Source organism: Hemitrygon akajei, chromosome 20 (genome assembly GCF_048418815.1).
Source record: "Hemitrygon akajei chromosome 20, sHemAka1.3, whole genome shotgun sequence".
NCBI lineage: Eukaryota > Metazoa > Chordata > Chondrichthyes > Myliobatiformes > Dasyatidae > Hemitrygon > Hemitrygon akajei.
The window spans coordinates 21090496-21108030 of record NC_133143.1 but is presented as its reverse complement, the minus strand read 5'-3'; the positions used below and the strand labels follow the sequence as shown (position 1 = coordinate 21108030).

Here is a 17535-nt window from a genome sequence, read left to right as displayed (position 1 = left end):
CCAATCAGAATAAACAATCTCTTTAGATCCATGCTGCCATTTCTAAGAATTCTAAGTTGATCGATCACCTTCTTCGTTCTAAATTTCATGCTGGGCCCCACATACTCAAGTTCTACTCATGTTACAAGACTGTCAATCAAGGAAACAGGAGAAATTAACAAAAGAAACAAAACTGGGAATTTGATGATGCAAATCAACAGGAAAGGGAAAGACAAATAAGAAAGGATAATAAATATATTTGTAAGTACATAAACAGCAGCAACATGAAAGCAGTCATGAAGGAATGTAAAATGACAAGCTATTCTGGAAGTACTTAAGAATCTATATAGATGAACAATGATAATTAACAATAGGACATCAGAAGACAGCAAAAGAATGGACAAATACATTTGCTGAATGGATCCATACAGGTATCTTTGAAAATAAATACATGCACATGGGTAGAAACATGAATATCATGCACAGTCATGGAATAAAGACCAAAAAAATTGGGTTTCACTGTAGAAGAGTCATTGCAAATTGTTAACCAGTGGTGCAAAAAGTTCCTGAGAACAGGATATACCAAAATATTTTCTTACAACACAGGAGGCTGTTCTAGCCCATCAAGTCTTTGGCAATTCATAGTCCCAACTTAAGTGCTTCAAACTACAGATCACTTTCATTTAAAAGATCAACCCAAAGCTGATGAAATCATTGGACATTATCCACAGCTATCCTGTATATTATTGAAAGCTGTTTTTTTGCAGAATATAATGGTACTTTAGCAAACTATTTATTAATCCACCATTCACTGTACTATCACCAAAGGACCGATTAGAACTAGCAATGAAGGTAAAGGTACTGAAAACTATCCTTAAAGAATTAAAAGAAATTAAATATAATGTTAAATATAAATGAAGAAATAATCCTCAGTGACAATAATTTTCCAGTACAAAGTACAATACAGGTTTCCACATATTGTATTAGATGCATTGACAACCACTGCAGATACAAAAATAGATACCCCAAATAAGAGTACATTTTACATATAAAACTTGAAATGCATACGCTATAAGATACTATAAAATAATGTAGTCAAATTTTAAAAACTCAGATGACAACTGCACTTTGGTCAAGCCTTGTTTATATCACCTTAAGCTCCAGATCATTCTTAGGTGTCCATTATTTTCTAAAGACTACTAACTGTCACTACCTCCTATTTGCTGATAGTTATTATTTTCAGCTCTAAAAAGTTTTGGTAAAGACACATTGCAGAGGTACTTAACATTTACTGTGATTAATCTCCAAAAATATTCAACATCAAAACTTAGAAATGAAAACATAGAACGTGAATGCTGAACAGGGCATTTTATGCTGATATACACTTAACTACAGTGGCAATTCCAAATGTTGTTACTGACCACTGCTTCAAATTATTTTAAGGGCTTCTAGATTGTACTGATGCATGGATTAATAGCTGTAGTGCCCAGAATCATGTTTGAGGAATCTAAGGTGATGTAAAATTATTGCTACAAACCTCTGCTCATATCCAGCAAGTGGTGCTATACAACAATCACTTCTGCCCAAAGGACAGCTCAATTATTTATTTAGTTTAAAATCATTTGGTAATGTGCTTTTCAAGTAAAAGTATCTTGACTAAAAACCTCAAATTTAAAATAATTTATGACCGTGACCTATTTATCACCAGGATTTTCTTTCACACATTAAAGAAATTCATGAAAAAATTTGACATACCAAATTCCAATAAAAATAGAAAATATTCCCCAAAATTCCAGAAATTAAAAACAATGAACTGTAACTAAATTCATTATTCTCTGCTGGTTCTCCACATCAATCTGAATCAAACTTTCAAAGTGTTATGACTGTTCCATCCTCTTCAATGCCTCCTCTGCTGAGAGCTAGACTATGCCTTGCCTCAGCTTTGATTGCAGTTAGTGTTTTAAATATATTTCCTTTGTTGTCTCTAATGGAATCACTTAAAGTCAGTTCCTTCTGCAGTCTCTGACTAAGATTACCAGTGTTTGTTTGAGAAGTGAAGGATGAAGGCAGTAACTTAAACGGAATGTTCTGACAGTCATCAGCTCCCTCAATAATGATGTCAGCTTCTTCATCACTTTCATCTTCAGGATTGTAATTCTGCATAATATGGGTAGAGGATAGACTATGGTGACTGGTTGTACTGTCATTTGAATGGCCAGAGCTACCAGACATACGACTGCTGCGAATGACATTGTTCCTCTGGTTCACTGGTTTTACTGTGATGATTAGGTTGTGACTGTTGGCAATCATCATGTCTGTAACTTGATCAAGAGTTTTTCCCATCACCTCAATTCCATTTACCTCTAGGACTTCATCATTAACAGCAAGGAGCCCTGTACTTTCAGCTAAACCACCAGGCACAAGCCTTGAGATGAAGATACCTGGAACTTTTTCTAGCCCATGTGCAGTTACTCTCACACTAGTGCCATCACGAATATAGAATCCCAAGGGTTTTTCACATCCATGTTTGTACAATCGGACTCTTCTATGAGTTTCAGGCAGAATATCCACATCAATAATAGAAGAAACAGGTCTGAAGTCTTGAGGTATACTAATATTGAGGTGAACACGCTTTCGAAGTGTATCAGTTCGGAGACCTCCCAAAGGTTTCTTCTTTCTTGTCAATGAATCAGTGCCAAAGAGATCATAATCTACCTCATCTGAAAAAGTCAAAAGCAGTTTTTCTGAAAAGGTTCTTTCTTAAAATTTAAAAAAAATATCAACTTAATAGGTGCTAAACACACAAACCTGATATTCCAGATACTCTAAACATATTTCAAGTCAAACTGGTTGTGATGTAGACATTTCAAAAATGGAAAATGATTAATCATCAATTAGAATTTACAATAATATAAATTAGATAAGGAAAGCATTAATAAAAACATATTTAATTCCTAATGTCATAACTAATTGATGCTTTATAGTCAAAATGTCATAATATAATTTAAAAATATTGAACTCACTCAAGGTCCACCTTCTTTAGTTTTAACTTTTTAACATTAATGAATAAAGATCCAAAACTTCTTTGTTAGAGGAACTATCAGAGACAGATAGGGCCCATAAGAGAGCTTTCAGCACATTAGCCTTCATAAATCAGAGCACCGAGTACAGGATTTGGTAAGTTATGTTGAAGTTGTACATTGGTGAGGCGAAATTTTGAAGTATCGTGTGCAGTTTTGGTCACCTACTTATAGGGAAAGAAATCAACAACCCTGAAAGAGTGCAGAGGAAATTTACAAGGATGTCACCCGGACTTGAGCTAAAGGGAAAGGATGAATAGGTTAGGATTTTTTTCCCTGGAGGGTGGGAGTAAGAGGGCAGATCTTACAGAGGTATCCAAAATTATGAGGGGTTTAGGCAGAGTAATGGCTTACCCCCCACCAAAGCTCCCCCCCGATATTTAAGGGGAACCTGAGGGAGAACTTCTTCATTCAGATGGTTCGAGTGTGGAACAAGCTGCCAGTGGAAGTGATGGATGCAGGTTCAGCTGCAACATTTAAGAGTACACGGTCAACCGAGTTGTGGAGGGTGTGGGTAGATAGGACTAGACAGAAAAACAGGTCAGGCACAGCCTGGATAGCCAAAATGCTGTAGTGCTCGATGACTGTATGTGTGTTCAAAAAGGAAAAAAATCAAGTACGATTTCAGCAATCTTTGCTAAAGAAATTACATCATGCTTAAACAATATTCCCTCCAATAATTAAAACTATTAATTTAGTTTCAGTTCTGTTATCAGTGATGAAGTTTACACAGCAGGAATGTTATTCTTCAATCACAATTGTGACCAACTTGGAAGTAGAATAAGTCCTACTATAACAAAATGGTAATGACAGGTTAACAATTAAAAATAAATTAATAAAGATAAAAATTAAAACATTAAACCTGAACACTTGGAAACAAATTTTTTTAATAGATACAAGTTAATGACTTACTTGGTTCAATACTTTTAATTCCTTGAAAGTCATCATTTAATCACATGCAGATACAGAATTAGACATTCACTTCTCTCTGGCAGGTAATGAATGACGGGGCAGGTGATGGGGGAATGAAGAAAGAAGCTGGAAGGTGATACAGTGGAAGAGATACAGGGCTGATGGTGGAATCTAATAGAAGACAGCCTACAATTGAAGAAAGGAAGGAGGGGGACTGGGTAAGGAGAAGGGATGAGAGGGTAGTCAGAATGGAGAAGGGAAAGATATAAAGGGGGAATAGTTAATGGAAGTTAGAGAAATTGATGCTCATGCCATTAAGTTGGAGGCTACCCAGACATAATATGAAGTGTTGCACCTCTAAGGTGAGTATGGCCTCGTTATGGCAGTAGAGGAGACCATGGAGAGACATGTCTGAATGGAAATGGGAAGTCAAACTGAAATCAGTAGCTATCAGGAGATCCTGTCTTTTGCAGTGCACACAGAGCAAAGGTGCTCACGAAACAGTCACCTATCTACTTTGGGTCCCACCAATGTGAAGGAAACTGCACTAGGTACAATAATGACTCTGACAGACTAAGAGTTTAAGTGCTGCTTCTCTTGGAAGGACTGTTTGAGGTCCTGAATGATGCTGAGTGAGGTGGTTTTGGAACACGTGTAGCACTTGTCACACTTGCAGGGATATGTGAAATCTCTAGGTAGAATAAAGCGAAATATACATACTATGATAATAAACTTGCTTTGATCTTGTCATAGAGAATGACATTCGAGAAGCGGAGACTCATGGTGTGGTAGGTAAGGACAAGGGGAATCCTATCCCTGTTATGACTGCTGGAGGATTCGGTGATAGAAGAAGTGTTGGAAGTGAAGGAGATATGGGTGAGGACAGTTGAACTTCCTGTTGAAGATGGCACTGCTGAGGGCAGGTGACAACTTACTGGTGGTTCATAAAATAAGAAATATAATTAAGTGCTTTATTACTAACATTTTCTTAAAAAGTATGGTAAATGATCGCAATAAACAATGAAGAGGCAAGCGAAGGCGGGGCATGCTTAAGGGGAAGCTGAGGCAATTTTGGAACCCGTCCACCCAAACTGAGAACAAGGTTTGATCAGACAAGGAGCAGGGCCGATTTGGAAAAGTTGAGTACAGGCCGAAATGTGGTGGTGGGGTCCAGGCCCACAGCATATCAATGAGACAGGGCCTGGATCCTAGTAGGAAGAATGATTCGATGCTTGAATGATTTAAACGCCAGGAAAAGGCAGGGCGTCGGGACCAGAGGTGAGGATTGGGGCAGTTCTGCTCACTGCTCCATGACATTTACTCCACTCTTGCTGCACTAAGGATGACGCTGTGGGCCTGCTTCAGGCTTTGTGTCTGAGGACTCACTTTCGTTCTAAATACAGTCGGCCCTCCTTATCCGCGAGTCCTGCATGCGCGAATTCAACCAACCGCGAATCAAGAAAACCCGGAAGTGCTCTTCCCACACTTGTTCGAGCGTGTAGACTTTTTTTTCTTGTCATTATTCCCTAAACAATGCAGTATAACAACTATTTTACATAGCATTTACATGTTTGTAGGTATTATAAGTAATCTAGAGATGATTTAAAGTATACGGGAGGATGTGCGTGGGTTATCGTGGATTGGGATTGAAAAAAATCGGAACTTCTCTTACCAAGTAAGTCAGAACAGGTACATCTGGTATAATTTAATGTCAGTTAGTCAAACGTTTGTCTTAGTATATAGTATATATTTTACCTTTCTATGCATATAAAATACTTAAGAACGTATGTTTCAGTGTCTGGCTCGGGAATGGAAGTTCCCGAGTGCGATCCAGTGACAGACCGCTCCCAAGTGCGCTCTCCACTGTACCAGGATCAAAAATTCAAAACCCTAAAACCCAATAATTAAACCACTGCATTGCTTAGTAATAATTGTAGTTTTCACTGGGGCAGGGCCTTTCTCACTTTATCCTTTAAAATTGTTCGGATTGTTGACCGACGTAGCCTAACGCTTTTCCAATGACCGATGGCTTTATTATTTCCACTTTATTTTCAATCGTGATCGTGATTATTTTCGTGAACAGAAACACTGCGGATTCAGAGCGACGCCGCTGGGTCCCAATGTCCACTGCACTGAGACAGGTTAAATAAGGTCTGGGGTTCTGCTGGGTCCTCGGGTCCACCGTGTTGAGACAGGTTGAATAAGGGACTTGAGCATCCATGTTTTTTGGTATCCGTGAGGGGTCCCGGAACCAATTCCTCGTGGATAAGGAGGAATGTACTATTACTATTTACAAATCTACTACTGTACTATTTGCTTGTGTGATTTGCTACCCCCCGACCCCCACACAATGGATGCTTGTCATGCTTTTTTTTAAAAAATGGGTTCTTTTGGGGTTTCTTGTTTTGTGGCTGCCTGTAAAGAGATGAATCTCAAGGTTGTATAATGTATACATACTTTGAAAGTAAATGTATTTTGAACTTTGATGGTGGTGGTAAATTCCTGTTCTTTAAAAAAAGGAGAACATCTCAGATGTTCAAGAATGGAAAGCCATGTTCAAAAACAGATGTGACAGAGACAGCAGAACTGGGAGAAGAGTACAGCAATTTTACAAGTAAGAGTGGGAAGAGGTATAATCAAGATAACTGTGAGAGTCCTTAGGTTTGTAAAAGATGTTAGTAGCTAGTTTATCTCTGAATTAGAGGGCCAGGTAGAAGTTGGAGACAAAGCTGATGAAGTTGATGAAATACAGAAAGCATCACCAATGCTGTCATCAATGTGTCTGTGAACAAGTTGGAAAGGCTTTGAACATGGACTGTTCCAGGTAGCTGATGAGAAAGGCATAGGTGGGGCATGACTTGCAGAGTTTCTCTAGCATGTGTTGGTTTAAGATTTCCAGCATCTACAGAATCTTTTGTTTCTCTCATTTCAGCTATAGCTTTTTTGCCAATCAGTTTTAGCCTGTCTTCTCCGGTTCTCAATCTTCTCATCAATGGAAACTATCCTTCATCAAGACCCATTGCTTTAAGCAATAAATAATGATGACCTTGCTAGTTATTCCAAAAATGAAACATCACAGTGAAATACTTTGATGGACTTGTGTATGTAAATAGTGCAATCACAACATCTGATACAGAAGGAATTAAAAAATGTGTAGTTATGGCGGTGACAAAGCTCAACTTTGTGAGAATAATTATTGTACTTAACTTCTGTATATGATTTTGAGTTATATTTTCTGGAGCTCTAATAATTCAATACCTGAGAAAGTTGAAGTTTCACTCTAGTCAAAAGGTCCGTGGACTTAAGTTCATAATTTAGGCTGATACTATTCTGATGAGAATTGATTTCCTGAGGTGGCATTTGTTAAACATTGGCTAACTCAGAATTTCAACATGCAAGTTGCCATGGGCATCTTGAGCTCTTTAGCACCATCTGTCTTCATTGGTGTTTCAATGTGGTTTATATTAAAGATCCTTTGAGGAAAAGAAAAGCATTCTCTTGGTATGCTGGCTAACTTCACATGCTAACAATTATCAAAACGCAGAAGCCAGCATTAAAATTGAAAATTAACAATGGATTGATGAAGTTAAAAGTGATAAAAATGCGAGTTGTCCTTTTAAAATTAGCTATAAATGTTCTCGAGTTGAATATGTATTAGGTGTCATAGAAAGATGCACATCATTTGGACATTGGGATAGCAGGAAATAAGGAAGAGGATTAGGACAAATGGAATTTCTCCACAGAAGATGAAGTATCTGATGGGCTGAATGGCCTTATATTGCTTTGTTGTAAGTACTAGAAAATATAGCAATGAACATGAGTTTTGCCTATTATAGTTAATTGAAATTCCAAGAGTTTAGTTCTGCACTTCAAATAATTAAATGATACCATGGGAAATAATTTGATATGATAAACCATTAACTGAATACTCATAATACACACATACGGCTGCATGAAATATTTATAGTTCAAGAAAAAAATCTTATCAAAAAAACTGCAGTGTTTCAAGTTCAAATCCAAACAAGCCAAAACTGTATTTTCCAGCACACTCTTCTCCAAAACGCTTTATAATTCAAATCTAAACTTGTAAGCATATTTTAATCCAGGAACCAGAACCAAGGTAAATACTGTCCCAACTTCAAGCAGGATCAGATATCTGGTTGAGGTTGCTTCAGCTTGGGACTCTGAAGTAAATTATGGAGAGGCTAATAAATGTCCCAGCTAAACTCATAACAGCACATAATGGGGGTGGTGGTAGGATCTCGGGATCTACAACACATACCTTTCTGATTCACATGGCTCAATTCCATCTGAGCCATATGGAATGCAATATGGTATGCAATTCCAACTTGCATAGTAAATGGGACTTAAAGCAAAAATTATGTTTACTTAAGACATTACAAGAATTTCACACAATCTAGACACATCTGTGGGCAACTCTACTGAATTACAGGTATTAACAAACACTTCTATTACCAAATGCTAAAGAGCCCAGAGTGAACTGCTACCAGTTGAATCCTACCCAACTTCAGGATTTGCTCAGAAATCATTAACAGTTTACAAATGTTCAATTAGAGCACCATATTAACACAATGGGGAACGATACAAATCCTTCCCAACTTGAAGGCAGAGTACAAGGTTAATGGCAGGATTCTTAGTAGTGTGGAGGAACAGAAAGAACTTGGGGTTCATATTAACAGATACTGCAAAGTTGCCTTGCAAGTTCAGTTTTAGTTGCCTCATTATTGGAAGGACATGAAAGCTTTAATTAGTGGGAAGAATGAGGATTGGGGAGCTTTTAAAATCCTATAGAGAGAAAAATTACTTAAATATTTTGTGAAAAAAACCTAAGTAATTTTCCTTACATATTGGAGGCTGACTTGTTAGATACTATTATGAATATGAACCCTTCAATGAAAGGCTCTATTGGAAGAATTTATAATTTATTATTACAATGGGATAAGCATCCTTTACTTAAGATTAAACAGGATTGGGAGAAGGAACTCAATTTGACTTTTATATGGGAGGACTGGACGCGGATTCTGAAGCTGGTTAACTCTTCTTCGACAACAAAAGCAAACACGAGGAAATCTGCAGATGCTGGAAATTCAAGCAATGCACACAAAATGCTGGTGGAACACAGCAGGCCAGGCAGCATCTATAGGGAGAAGTGCTGTTGACGTTTTGGGCCGAGACTCTTCGTCAGGACTAACTGAAAGGAAAGATAGAAAGAGATTTGAAAGCAGGAGGGGGGAGGGGAAAATGCGAAATGATAGGAGAAGACCGGAGTTGGGAGGGGTGAAGATGAGAGCCGGAAAGATGATTGGCGAAAGTGATACAGAGCTGGAGAAGGGAAAGGATCATGGGACGGGAGGCCTAGGGAGAAAGAAAGGGGGAGGGGGAGCACCAGAGGGAGATGGAGAACAGGCAGAGTGATGGGCAGAAAGAGAGGGGGGGAAAAAGGAGGGGAGAAGAAACTAAATATATCAGGGATGGGGTAAGAAGGGGAGGAGGGGCATTAACAGAAGTTAGAGGTCAATGTTCATGCCATCAGGTTGGAGGCTACCCAGCCGGTATATAAAGTGTTGTTCCTCCAATCTGAGTGTGGCTTCATCTTGACAGTAGAGACATGTCCATGGATAGACATATCAGAATGGGAATGGGACGTGGAATTAAAATGTGTGGCCACTGGGAGATCCTGCTTTCTCTGGCGGACAGAGCGTAGGTGTTCAGCGAAATGGTTTCCCAGTCTGCGTCGGGTCTCACCAATATATAAAAGGCCACACCGGGAGCACCGGACGCAGTATACCACACCAGCCGACTCACAGGTGAAGTGTCGCCTCACCTGGAAGGACTGTCTGGGGCCCTGAATGGTGGTGAGGGAGGAAGTGTAAGGGCAGGTGTAGCACTTGTTCCACTTACAAGGATAAGTGCCAGGAGGGAGATCGGTGGGAAGGGATGTGGGGGACGAATGGACAAGGGAGTTGTGTAGGGAGAGATCCCTGTGGAAAGCAGAAGGGGGGGGGGGGGGAAGGAAAGATGTGCTCGGTAGTGGGATCCCGTTGGAGGTGGTGGAAGTTACGGAGAATTATACGTTGGACCCGGAGTCTGGTGGGGTGGTAGGTGAGGACAAGGGGAACCCTATCCCGAGTGGGGTGGTGGGTGGATGGGGTGAGGGCAGATGTGTGGGAAATGGGAGAGATGCGTTTGAGAGCAGAGTTGGAAGAAGGGAAGCCCCTTTGTTTAAAAAAGGAAGACATCTCCTTCGCCCTGGAACGAAAAGCCTCATCCTGAGAGCAGATGCGGCAGAGGAATTGTGAGAAGGGGATAGCATTTTTGCAAGAGACAGGGTGGGAAGAGGAATAGTCCAAGTAGCTGTGAGAGTCTGCAGGATTATAGTAGATATCAGTAGATAAGCCGTCTCCAGAGATGGAGACAGAAAGATCAAGAAAGGGGAGGGAGGTGTCAGAAATGGACCAGGTAAATTTGAGGGCAGGGTGTAAGTTGGAGGCAAAATTAATGAAGTCAACGAGCTCAGCATGTGTGCAGGAGGCAGCACCAATGCAGTCGTCGATGTAGCGAAGAAAAAGAGGGGGACGGATACCCATACAGGCTTGGACCATGGACTGTTCCACAAAGGGGGGATAAAACTAAGGAGCACCAGGCCACTGTCTCCTCTACCATCACCAACCTTATCAGCTCTGGGGATCTCCCATCCACTGCCACCAACCTCATAGTTCCCACACCCCGCACTTTCCATTTCTACCTCCTACCCAAGATCCACAAACCTGCCTGTCCAGATAGACCCATTGTCTTAGCTTGCTCCTGCCTCACCGTACTCATTTCTGCATACCTTGACACTGTCTTATCCCCCCTTGTTCAATCTCTTCCCACCTATGTTTGTGACACTTCTCTCGCTTTGAATTTTTTCAATGATTTTAAGTTCCCTGGCCCCCACCACCTTATTTTCACCATGGATGTCCAGTCCCTATATACCTCCACCCCCCACCAGGAAGGTCTCAAAGCTCTCTGCTTCTTTTTGGATTCCAGACCTAACCAATTCCCCTCTACCACCACTCTCCTCCGTCTAGCGGAATTAGTTCTTATTCCCAATAATTTCTTCTTTGGCTCCTCCCACTTCTATCCAAACCAAAGGTGTAGCCATGGGCATCCACATGGGTCCCAGTTATGCCTGCCTTTTTGTTGGCTTTGTGGAACAGTCCATGTTCCAAGCCTATACGGGTATCCATCCCCCTCTTTTCCTTCGCTACATCAACAACTGCATTGGCGCTGCCTCCTGCACGCATGTTGAGCTCGTTGACTTCATTGATTTTGCCTCCAACTTTCACCCTGCCCTCAAATTTACCTGGTCCATTTCTGACACCTCCCTCACCTTTCTTGATCTTTCTGTCTCCATCTCTGGAGACGGCTTATCTACTGATATCTACTTTAAGCCTACAGACTCTCACAGCTACTTGGACTATTCCTCTTCCCACCCTGTCTCTTGCAAAAATGCTATCACCTTCACACAATTCCTCCGTCTCCGTTGCATCTGCTCTCAGGATGAGGCTTTTCGTTCCAGGATGAAGGAGATGTCAAACAAAGGGGCTTCCCTTCTTCCACTATCAACTCTGCTCTCAAACGAATCGCTCCCATTTTCCACACATCTGCCCTCACCCCATCTGCCCACCACCCCACTCGGGATAGGGTTCCCCTTGTCCTCACCTACCACCCCACCAGACTCCGGGTCCAACGTATACTTCTCCGTAACTTCCGCCACCTCCAACGGGATCCCACTACCAAGCACATCTTTCCCTACCCCCCTTCCTGCTTTCCGCAGGGATCGCTCCCTACTCGACTCCCTTGTCCACTCGTTCCCCCCCCCCCCCCCATCCCTTCCCACCAATCTCCCTCCTGGCACTTATCCTTGTAAGCGGAACAAGTGCTACACCTGCCCTTACACTTCCTCCCTCACCACCATTCAGGGCCCCAGACAGTCCTTCCAGGTGAGGCGACACTTCACCTGTGAGTCGGCTGGTGTGGTATACTGTGTCCGGTGCTTCCGGTGTGGCCTTTTATATATTGGTGAGACCCGACGCAGACTGGGAGACCATTTCACTGAACACCTACGCTCTGTCCGCCAGAGAAAGCAGGATCTCCCAGTGGCCACACATTTTAATTCCATGTCCCATTCTGATATGTCAGTCCATGGCCTCCTCTACTGTCAAGATGAAGCCACACTCAGGTTGGAGGAACACCACCTTATATACCGGCTGGGTAGCCTCCAACCTGATGACATGAACATTGACTTCTCTTACTTCTGTTAGTGCCCCTCCTCCCCTTCTTACTCCATCCCTGATATATTTAGTTTTCTCCCCTCCTTTTTTCCCCCTCTCTTTCTGCCCATCACTCTGCCTGTTCTCCATCTCCCTCTGGTGCTCCCCTCCCCCTTTCTTTCTCCCTAGGCCTCCCGTCCCATGATCCTTCCCCTTCTCCAGCTCTGTATTCCTTTTGCCAATCACCTTTCCGGCTCTCAGCTTCACCCCACCCCCTCCGGTCTTCTCCTATCATTTTGCATTTTCCCCTCCTCCTCCTACTTTCAAATCTCTTACTATCTTTCCTTTCAGTTAGTCCTGACAAAGGGTCTCAGCCCGAAATGTCGACAGTGCTTCTCCCTTTAGATGCTGCCTGGCCTACTGCGTTCCACCAGCATTTTGTGTGTGTAACTCTTCTTCAATCTGTGCTAATCATTCACCGATTCAATTTAAAATTGTACATCGTTACCATTTGATGAAGGAGAGACTTTCTAAAATATTTCCCAATGTTGACAAGTTTTGTGATAGATGTAAAACTGAGATAGCTACGCTGACACAACATATGGTCTGGTCATGTCCTATATTAAAACAGTTTTGGAAGTCAGACTTTTCGACAATTTCTAAAGCACTCAGAATCAACATACAACCTAATAAATTGACTGTGCTTTTCTGAATAATTCCTCAAAATATCCATGGTATTTCTGTGTCTGACCAACATGTTATTGCGTTTGTTACATTGATAACTAGGAGGGCCAACTTGTTGAAATGGAAGCATATAACAGCTCCTAATCTGTCACAATGGTTCTCTCAAGTGATGCTGTGTCTTAGCTTGGAGAAAATTAGAAGTCGAACCTTTGAACCTTTTTTTGATTTTGGGAAGAGATGGGGCTCATTTGCTCGTTATTATCATTTCAGTTAACTGATAGATTTCCTCCATGATCTAAGTGTAGATTTTTTTTTGATATATCTTTCTTTGTTGTTGGCAGTTTGATGTTTATTTTTTGAAGCTTTTTGTATGACGCACGGCTCCCAGGTTGTACCCCCAATGGGGTTTTTTTCTCACTTTTCTTGCTTAGCAGGGGTTTTTTTTAAATTCACAAAAATTTTCAATCTTTAAGATAATTTCTTTTTTTTTGAGGCATTGTAAGTATTGTTACTTCGATGTACCTGTGCTATTTTTGAATAATAATAATAAAAAGATTTGAAAATAAAATCCTATAGAGAGCAACTAATAGAATCATTAGGAGGGAAAAGATGAAATATGAAAGCAATTTAGCAAACAATATCAAAATGGATACGCTAGAAAATGAGGCCAGAGAAATAATAATGGGGGCCAAGGAGATGACAGATGAACTAAATGAGTATTTTACATCAGTCTTCACTGTGGAAGACACTAGCAGTGTGCCAGATGTTGAAGGATGTGAGGGAAGAGAAGTAAGTGCAGTTACTATTACAAGGGAAAAGGTGCTCAAAATGCTGAAAGACTAAGGGGTACTTAAGTCACCCAGACCAGATGAATTGCACCCTAGGGTTCTGAAAGAGGTAGTAGTAGAGATTGTGAAGGCTTTAGTAATCTTTCAAAAATCATCGGACTCTGGCATGGTGCCAGAGGACTGGAAAACTGCAGATGTCACTCTACTCTTCAAGAAAGCAGGAAGTAAATTATAGACCAGTTAGATAGTTCAGTGGTTGGGAATATACTAGAGTAAATTATTAAGCATGAGGTTATGGAGTACTTGGTGACATAGAACAAGATAAGGCAAAGTCAACGTGGTTTCCTTATGGGAAAATCTTGCCTGACAAACCTGTTGGAATTCTTTGAGGAGATTACACGTAGGATAAATAAAGGGACTGCAGTGGATGTTGTATATTTGGACTTTCAGAAGGCCTTTAACAAGGTGCCACACATGAGGCCGCTTACCAAGTTAAGAGCCCATGGTATTACAGGAAAGTTACTAACATGGTTAGAGCATTGGCTGATTGGTAGACGGCTGTAAGTGGGAATAAAAGAATCCTTTTCTGGTTGGCTGCCAGTGAGTAGTGGTGTTCAGCAGGGTCTGGTGTTGGGACTGCTTCCTTTTATGCTGTATATAAATGATTTAGAAGATGGAATTCATGACTTTGTTGCCTAGTTTGCAGATGATACGAAGACTGGTGGAGGGGCAGGTACTGCTGAGGAACAGATTAGGAGAACAGGCAAGAGTGGCAAATGATATATGACACTGGAAAATGCATGATCATGCATTTTGGTAGCAGAAATAAATGTGCAGAAAATTTCCTAAAATCCAAGAATCTGAGATGCGAAGAGACTTGGAGATTCTTGTGCAGGACAATTTAAAGGTTAACTTGCACATAGATGGTGAGGAAGGCAAATACAATGTTAACATTCATTTCAAGAGGCTGAGAATATAAGAGCAGGGATGCGATGCTGACCTGAGGCTTTATAAGGCACAAGTGAAGACCTCACCTTGAGTAATGTGAACAGTTTTGGGCTTCTCATCTAAGAAAAGATGTGCTGTCATTGGGGAGAGTTCAGAAGAGGTTCACAAGGATGATTCTGGGAATGAAAGGGTTATCATACGAGGAACGTTTTATAGCTCTGGATCTGTACTCGATGGAATTTAGAAGAATGAAGGAGGATCTCATTGAAACCTTTTGAATGTTAAAAGGCCTAGACAGAGTAGATGTGGAAAGGACAGTTCCCTTGGTTGGGTGTGGGTGTGTGTCTAAGACAAGACGGCACAAACTCAGGATAGAGGGGTGTCCATTTAAGAGATGCGGAGACCGTTGTGAATTTGTGGAGTAGATTAATGAGGGTCAGTACAACATCATGGGCTGAAGGGCCCATACAATGCTGCACTGTTCTTTGTTCTTTCCCAGCATTTCAAGCTTCTAATTGGCACTCAAAGGTTTATTGACAAAGATTCAGATTACAAAATGGCTTGTTTTAGAGCTATATAAGCATGTAGGGGAATTGCACTCTTGCTCTCTAAACAGTTAAAAAAAAAGTATAACATGCTCAATCCATTGGCAAGGACGCAGTCACTTTTTCATTATTTAACCCCTAATGGACAATGGCATTACGCAACTTCTGAACTTTAGTCAGTGCACCTTTAACCAAGTGGTTTGAAGTTTCTCTTGGCAAAAAACTTTCAAGGGTTAAAATAAAAAAAGATTCAACCACGAACTTACTTTAAAATGCAATACCTGCTGAGTAGTTTCTTCACTCCAAAGTATGCTTATTACAAGTCATTAAGCATATTGGGTGGACTTCAAAGTTTACATCACAGATTTTGAATTAGTACAAAAATATAGGTGATAAATTTCAGTTTAAAGAACCAGCTGAGTATAAATGAACAAAATGATATCACTAAAGCAAACCATCCCCTTAGTGTTTCATCTTCAGACAACCTGCATGTTCCTCCACAAAACAATATGCTTCTACTTCTGTTCCAATGTGCACCCACAACTGGAGAAAAAGTGCAGACCATATGCATTTAAATATGTTACCTTTTTTTTATACAAACAATACCTTTTTGTCCTGCAATGTCATATGGTCTCTCATATTCAAATGATCTGTTTTCTAGATCTTGATCATGCCTATGTTAGCTCTTGCTCTGCACAATTTCAATGCTTCCGGTACGTAACCTTTTACTCCCTTACTTATCCTTTATTTTTCTTTCGTATAAAGCAGGATGCAGATAAAAGCTAGTGGGTGACATGTACCAAGGTGTAGAATGATAATAAGGACTGGGTATGAAGAGGCCTTTTCAAGGGTGAACATGGTCTATATCAGCAGCATTAGTGGAGTTAATATAGCTCCCTCAATTCCACTCATTCTGCTATAACCCCAACCTTGTAGAATTTGCACGATTCCCTGGGAGTCTGTGGGTTTCACCTGGGTGCTGTGGTTTCCCCCGATGTCCCAAAGATGTGTGGGATGGCAAGTGATATGGCCCTGTAAATTGTCCCTAGTTCATAGGCAAGTGGCAGAACCTGGATATAGCTGATGATTAGTGTAAAAGGATGCTGGTTGGTGTGGATTTTTTTTATGACAAAGGATATATTTTTGTGGTCTGACACAACTCATAAGATGTCTATACTGGGGTTCTTCTGATTTAGTTCTGATATTAGTGAAGTTTGAATCAATATGGCATTTTGTAATGTTGAGAGCTGAAACCATGGTTGCATATTTTCGTATTCTGACACTGAAGTCGCAGAGTATCTATTAGACTGCCTTTGGGATGCAGGCCAACTTTTTTAAGGTTGGAGTCATCCTTGATCTCATGTGAGGCTTCCAAGGTTGGGGCATATGCTCCATTACAGCAGCAAGCGACAAAGAGCCAAAAGGCATTTGCTAATTCCACAAAGTAAGCTGTTGTATGAAACAAGAGAAAATCTGCAGATGCTTGAAATCTAAGCAATACATACAAAATGCTGCAGGAACTCAGCAGGCCAGGCAGCATCTATGTACTGTATCTCTTTCACCAATCAACTCTTTTCTCCACCTATCCCCCTCCCAGTTTCACTTATCACCTTGTGTTTCTTCCTCCCCTCATCTTTTAAATCTGCTCATCTTTTTTTCTCCAGCATTTTGTGTGAAGCTGCTGTACCAGCTCATTTTTGTTAGTGAAGCTCACTCTCAGAAGATTCCATTTCTCTTCCCATTTGTTCCTCCTGAAAATGTACTAACCACTCATTATTTAAATTGGCTATCACTTGCCTGTTGTGTCTCATTCAGCACAATTACACTGCTGAGTTCCTGAGCTAAGATAACAGAGCTGTATTCGGGTGAATTGCTTTTGGGATATCCATTTGATTCCTGAACTTGCAAGTGCCACCAAACATGCACACTTGCTTTCAGACATATGCATATACACTTGAGGGCTCACACAAAGGTACCCTCGCCCACTGGTAAAACATGCGAGGAATTCCCTGATTAGAAACACAAGGGAATCAGCAGATGTTGGAACTCCTGAGGAACCCACATAAAATGCTGGAGGAAGTCAACAGGTCAGGCAGCATCTATAGCGGGGAATAAATTGTTGACATTTTGGGCCAAGACCTTTCACTTGGATTAGAAACTCCAGTTTGTTCAAGGGAAAACAACAGTATTAACTGGTGCCTAAAGACAAAGGTTTGGCAGAAATAATGATGTAAAGAACTGAAGGTAAGAGTGAAAACAACCATGAGTGTACAGCCTCCTTGGCCTACTGTCCAACACACCATCCCAAGGAATCAAGAATACA

At 40.9% G+C, this 17535-nt stretch overlaps 1 protein-coding gene across 3 annotated transcripts in view; it reads right to left on the bottom strand.

Moving 5' to 3' along the window:
* Positions 1–941: 941 nt before the first annotated feature.
* The window catches only part of LOC140713625 (partitioning defective 6 homolog gamma-like), a 32767-nt gene continuing 16173 nt past the window's right edge, over positions 942–17535 (bottom strand). For all 3 annotated transcript variants that reach the window (XM_073023975.1, XM_073023974.1, XM_073023976.1), the window contains one exon: positions 942–2699. In XM_073023975.1, coding sequence (XP_072880076.1) covers positions 1849–2699 — 851 coding nt within the window. In that variant the 3' untranslated portion in view covers positions 942–1848. The remainder of the gene's footprint in view (positions 2700–17535) is intronic.